At 40.5% G+C, this 6,563-nt stretch overlaps 2 protein-coding genes across 2 annotated transcripts; one reads left to right on the top strand and one right to left on the bottom strand.

Moving 5' to 3' along the window:
- The first annotated feature begins 365 nt into the window (after positions 1-365).
- On the top strand, positions 366-2,167 carry trappc2l (trafficking protein particle complex subunit 2L). Its single transcript, XM_041050341.1, has 5 exons — positions 366-505; positions 809-981; positions 1,297-1,384; positions 1,810-1,889; positions 1,996-2,167. The coding sequence occupies exons 1-5, from the start codon at positions 473-475 to the stop codon at positions 2,039-2,041; spliced, it is 420 nt and encodes a 139-aa protein (XP_040906275.1). The 5' UTR covers positions 366-472; the 3' UTR covers positions 2,042-2,167.
- A 42-nt stretch (positions 2,168-2,209) lies between these two features.
- On the bottom strand, positions 2,210-5,985 carry pabpn1l (PABPN1 like, cytoplasmic). The gene is made up of 6 exons (XM_041050223.1): positions 5,752-5,985; positions 4,558-4,684; positions 3,962-4,029; positions 3,736-3,842; positions 3,523-3,610; positions 2,210-2,896 (listed from the first exon to the last, which is right to left on the bottom strand). Exons 1-6 carry the CDS (start codon positions 5,821-5,823, stop codon positions 2,567-2,569), a joined length of 792 nt encoding a protein of 263 aa, XP_040906157.1. The 5' UTR covers positions 5,824-5,985; the 3' UTR covers positions 2,210-2,566.
- Positions 5,986-6,563: the final 578 nt, after the last annotated feature.

Raw genomic sequence — 6,563 nt, 5'->3', positions numbered from 1 at the left:
AGCGCAACACATTCGCATACAGTAGAATGATTGTTTTGAAGTGTCTGCATGTAAGAATTTAGTTTTTTATTTCATTTTAGCTTAATTGCTTTTGATTACTTTGAACTATGAATGTGGCGGCGTTATACGTTTGGACCAAATTGTTAAAGTGTGAATAACCGTAGTATTAACTGTAATAACCGTTCCTTGATTTTTGGTGCATTCAGGGACTTCTGACAAATGTTGTACGTGCGAGATAAATTTCAAAATCGTTCGTAAAAAAATTAAGAATATAAACCCTGTAACAAAATAATTTAGGTAAATAAAACTGAAAGCTTACACTGTAATTAAATTGGCTAAATAATGTTGATAAAACACTTTTTAAACATCTTTTTTTAAATCACGGACTGAAATGGGTATTAGCTTTTCCAACAGCATCTGAATGCAGCGTATCACGTGACAGCATCTGACAGCTCGGACGAGGAACACTAACATGGCGGTGTGTATAGCAGTGATCGCAAAAGAGGTAATGATTGTTGTTCTTAAACGTTCCGGGTTTTATTCACAGCCTGTTTTTTTTTTAACGGTAAAAGTATTTCCAATATTCTTATAATCGTCTGTAAGCACAACAGCTTCCTCTGTATGACAGAGGGTCCAGCAGGTTGAAATGCACCAACAGAGCTAACAACATTAGCATCATTTGAAAGGAGCTGCTGTTAGAAATTTCTGCATTTATGATGCTGTTGTGCAAGTGGTTTAAAGCCGGTGCTTTTATTGGGTTTGTGTATTGTTTTTGTGTTTTACTGTTCTGTGTTGCGCCCTTTCCCAGAACTACCCGCTGTACATTCGTAGTGTGCCCACTCAAAATGAGCTGAAGTTTCACTACACAGTGCACACCTCTCTGGATGTGGTGGAGGAGAAGATCTCAGCAGTGGGCAAATCCTTGGGAGACCAGAGAGAGCTGTACCTTGGCCTGCTCTATCCCACTGAAGACTACAAAGTGTATCCTTTGTTTTTGTTGTTATTTGCTTATTGTTAAAGGTTGTGAAAACCCACAATACAATTGCTTGGCTTGTCTTTTAATTAGGCCATCTTTCTTTTACTGAGGTTAGACTATGATAATCTTTTTACAATTTCGAACACATCTTTTATAAATTACACATTTTTTTTATTTCTGAAGCCAGCCCCTCCAAAAAGCCAATCTTGTAATGTTATTTTTTATTTAATGAACTTAAAAATGAACTTAAAAAACAGCAATTGTGGACACAAATGGTGTCCTAAAGGAAGAAAAATCTCTATCCTTGACCAGTAAAATAGATATGGGTATGTAACAAACTCCAAGGTGAAATTTGTCATTGTTGTGGACTCATCAAATACATCATTGCGGGACAATGAAATAAGAAGTGTAAGTTGAGCCACTTGAGCACCTGTACACATTCAAGCTCAGCCCAATAAGTAGAATCCTCAAAAAAATAGATGTTTGGAACAGATCTACAAACCTGGTTCTCTTTGTGCTAGGATATTTATCTGTTTATACAGTATATGTGCAAGTGCCCTAGCTCAGATATTAAGCAACAGATGAGGATTATCTCATCGATACATTATCATAAATGTTTTTTTGCATGGACAACATTTTTTTTTGTACATTTTTCAGTACAGTTATTGGGGGAAACCCGGTAATCCTGCCCTTCCTACACTTTTGGACACAATAAAGTTCATAGCATTTTAATTTCTTACTTTCTTGTAAGACCATTTGTTATCAACAGAACACATTGTGCCCTGGTTTATTCTGGTTTCCAGTAATTCAGCATGTAACTTGTTCTCTTCCAGATGTTCAGAAAATTGCACAACTCTTTTACTGATGTAATGTGCAACCCGTTCCACAATCCTGGGGACCCGATTCAATCCAAGTGAGTTTAGTCTTGTGAAATCTGTTCATGTTAAAAGGGTTATCTAAAGATTTATCACGTTTTTTTTTTTTAGCAGTGGTTTAACTGTTGACTGATTGTTCTCCAGGGCCTTCGATGGAATTGTTTCTGGAATGATGGTGCAAACTGGCTGATGTCTCTTCCACCCTTTTCTGCTGAGCCTTCACTGTACATACTACTCCTGGTCTTTTGTTGTTTGTTTACATGTTGCCATGACTATTGAAATGCATAACTGTAATAAAAATTATTGTTGTACATCACTGCATGTGCTTTTACTACAAGTGAAGCACCAAATCATTGTTTTATTTATTCACTTACATAGCAAAGAATTTAAGTTATACATAGGATTTATACATTACACTGCAGGCAGCGACACAAAACATTCGCATCACTTTGTAAAAACATTAAGAGATGCAACTGCATAACAATTTAAGGATTGTCCCATGCATTCACAGCAACATAAGCTTATTATGCAACACTGCTGACCCTTCAGTCTTCATGTCTCACTTCTGAAGGATTTATGCAGGGTGCAACTTAGAAAGTCATCTCTGCTGTCCATTCTGTACCTTTCACACAAAACTCAACTCTGTAATGCCTGGAAATGTTTTGTTAAAATTATCTCTTCTATCCACCCACTTGTATGTATGCTGTGGGTAGTGCTAGCGCTGCTGGGGGTAGTGCTGTCCACTCGACCCTGCGCCCAATTCCTCAGATGGTGGTGTGATGAGAAGAAGACATGGGTAACGTTTAGGCATCTGTTCATGGTAGTCCATGTGTCCCCACTGTCTCTTCCCCACTGAGGGTCCTCCATAGTAAGGGTGGGGTGTTTGATGTTGTGGCCTGGTTGACTGGTACCGGAACCTGCCTCGTGAGCTGTTATGATATCTGGGGGGACGGTAACCTCTGCCTCTTCCTCTGGAGTGGCCTCCCCTGTGTCCTCCCCTGTCTGTGGTGCTGATACCTGGCATATTGGTCCTCTTAGGCAGTACCTGCAGGCCAAAGGACACTTTTGTTACTGTACTGTTAAGCATGATTGATTAGTTTTAAATGAAAGAAATGCCATGTTTGCGATTCAACAGTGATAGTTTAAAAAGTAAGTAAATAAATAAAGGCATCCACAGAAGGATAAATGCAATTTATTTGTATCTAGAGAATGGGCACTGTAACTATTTTTTTTTAAAATGACCATTACTAAAGTGAACATGAAGTCAATTACTGTACATGAACTTTTATGTTTGCTTCTACTGTCACCAGACAGTGAGTTAGGCTATCTGCAGTATGCAGGACCAAATAGTATTTCTTAATTCAACATAAAGAATAATGATGAATCATGATATGAGGAAGACGTAAATTGCAGGCTATGTAAGGGCATCATTTGAGCTCTACCAGACAAAATCTCAGAATCCAAAACCAAAATCTTAACACGCCCACCCCAACACCGTAACCCCAACCAAATCAAAACACATGTATCCATGAATCTATCCATGTATATACTCAAGTCTAGTGTGAGTAGCACTCATGGTGCTGTGGATCACTGAGATTTGACTCATAGTTGTGATTTGCTAACTAGTTTGAGGGTTTTATTTCAAGACTAACGTGGTGTGATGCGCCTCACCTTAAGGACTCTTCCTCTGAACAGGGTCTCGTGCAAACCTATAGCACTCTGGACAGAGTCGCGATCTGAGAACTCAATGTAAGCAAAGCTGTGAAAGGTGAAAAGACCAACAGAACAAATGAACTTGAGTGCCAACACACTTACAACTGTATTCTATGATCAAACAGTGTCAGGTAGCAAAAAGTATAAACTTTATGCACAAGTTAAACCCACCCCTTGGGATGGCCAGAGAACCGGTCACACAGGATGGTAACACGGTTGACAGGCCCGCAGCCATTGAAATGGATCTCCAACTCATCTGCAGTAGCTCCATAGTCTACCTGGGATTTGTTCAACAGTGTTTCAGATCAAAAGTGTGAAAGAAAGGAAAAAAAATTGTTTGACCAAAAATAAATAAATAATTAAAAAAATATATACAAATATTTTATACAAATCTTACATTTCCTACATAGACTGATCTGTTGTCTGCGTCTATCCTCTCCTCAGGAGTCATATTGTAGAAAGGTCCTGTGGAGGAAACAAAAACAACTGTATATGCTGCTTTTGCTCATGCAATATATTGAATATACTGTCACATGGGCCACTCGAGGTGAAATGAACACAGTCTTTCACCACCATATCTATTTCTTGCATCATCTTTGACAACATATATCTCCCCTCTGATTGTCTTTCTGTTCTGAGCAGGAACCAAAAAGAGAGGAAGGGAAGGGTGAAAGGGATGAAGAGACGCACAGAGGCAGAAAATAGCCACAGGCACCAAGGAGGACCCCTTCTGCTTCTCTGGGGCTCACTGCTTCGTCTCATTGGGCAGTGATGAGGCACATGTGAACACTGTTTTGACCACAGTGAAGTGCCCCAGGTGTTAGCCAGATGGTGAAGGATGCGGTTACCTCACCTGCCTGGAGGCTGCAATGCTCCACACCTGGCTAAAAATCCGTTGTTGAGGCTTCCCAAATGCATAATCAGTGTTCAGCTTTACACCAATGTGGCACTATAACAAACCATGAGGTGGATAAGACATGTGCGCTGTCTCACCAGGCCGAGGGCTACTGGTCAGTAACTGCATCTCTGGTGCGTCACACCTCTCCTCCTCCTCCCTCAGCCTTTCCGTCTCTTCTTCCATCTCCAGCTCCTGAACCCTGGCCTTGATGGCCGCCAGCTCCTAAGACACAACAGAAACCAGCACCTGAAGCCACTGTGGACTACACTGAAGCGACAGAGGTACAGATAAGGAAAAAACCTTAATAAATGCATGCAGAAACATAATGGATGCAGATACCACCATAGACTACAGGGCATTGGTGGGGAGGGGGGATGGGTTACGGAATGGTTATGGTCTTGTCTCAACCGCATGTAAGGGTTTGGATCAATACCATCATTAAAACTTAAAAAAAACAAAAAAAAAAAAAAAAAAAAAAGCAAATTTCTTTTGGAGTGTGGTGTTCATCCCTCCAGCAGGGTTCAGAGGCTTGAAGAGTCTGTGCAGAAGATATACTGAAGTTGTTCTGGAGGTTTGTGGTGGTACATCATCTAACTAAGACATTTCATGCTTTTTTGCTGTTATAATCAGAATATAGTGATCTTGAACTCTGTCTTAGTTTTCTTGGTCCATATTACAATGAAAAAAAAAGTAATTTTATTGTTATCTGAATCAAATACTTGACCAAATGAATGGTATGTTTGGCCAGCATAGCTGGCTACATACTGGTTTTTAAATCAAGAATGTCTATGTAAAGGTTAATATGCGCTAAAGGCCCCCAAAGAAGTTCAAATGGAGTTTTTCCAAGCAAAAATATTTGATAATCTGTCATACTGCCAAGCCATATAGGGGTCATTCAGTTTCACACGGAGGTGGCCTGAGATTTCTTTGCAGTGACAGTGAAACAGGCTTTTACCATCTGGTATTTCAGTGCCTGAACAACACAATACATTTTAGAATCACACTGAGAGTTTAATATTTCACACTGGAAATGCGGACATCCAGTGTACTTGATAGGCTCCATGCCGAACTAGTCATTCAGCAATGATATACACTATGTTTTACAGGATGTGGCTCACTGATGTCGTTCTTGCCGTCTATCTGTGATATAACGATACCACGTAGCTTGTGTTTGCGACTGTTAGTCCAACGTGACATTCCTCATTTGCTCGCCCGCCTAGCGTGCGTACAAACAAACGAACAAACGTTACAGCACCCTTTAGATTCTGCGCCAACACAACGATACTCACCGGGTCCTCGGAGAAATGCTCCCCGATGGACTCGCCCTCCAGGTAGCCGTACTCCAGATGATTTTCCGCCATGCTCACTCACTGCTCGAACATGGCATCTGCAAAGCCGACTGCAGCTTCTGCCAAAACCGCCACCAAAAAACAGAGAGCTCTCACGGGAAGGAAACGATTTGATGGTCCACAGACGCGACACCTGACGGCATATGAGGTAAGTTAATAGATATCACCTGTGAATGAGACTCATGACGCGCTGGATTGATTGACAGAGGAGCGCACGTGAGAGAAGCTGGAGGAGGGTGTCTTTCTCCCAGTGCCGCATCTACGCCACAAGGGTCCCTGGCTGCCCCCCTCTTTGCCTCTAGTACCTCACCACACCACACATATGGCCTAGTAATAATAATAGCTAGTAGTATTTACATTCTTTCACTGTAAATGGTCAAATTCTTCAAAATAGAATATATATCAAATAGTTAAAAGTACTATTAGGTGCCATTTAGTCATTTAAACTCACAATTTACTTCTTAAGGAACAAGACTATCAATTTTGAAGAATTTGCATATTTCAGGGCTGGATAAGGGGTGGACATTTTGACTTGATGTTCTTGCAAGAAAAGCAGGGGTGTAACTAATAACATTAATGAGGTCTTTGTTCTGTTCAAGTGTCCCTATGAGCCAGTGTGACAGTTTTTTACGCTGTACCATGCCATCAAATGGAAATGGTCCAGTGATACTCGTGGTATCAATGGAATCTTTTGGATCTATACTAGAATTTTAAAAAGTGGGTATAAACAAAGTTTGGCTGCACAGCATGAG

Source organism: Toxotes jaculatrix, chromosome 1, assembly GCF_017976425.1.
Source record: "Toxotes jaculatrix isolate fToxJac2 chromosome 1, fToxJac2.pri, whole genome shotgun sequence".
Taxonomy (NCBI): Eukaryota; Metazoa; Chordata; class Actinopteri; family Toxotidae; genus Toxotes; species Toxotes jaculatrix.
The sequence above is the reverse complement of the archived record's forward strand: the minus strand, read 5'-3'. Positions and strand labels throughout refer to the sequence as shown.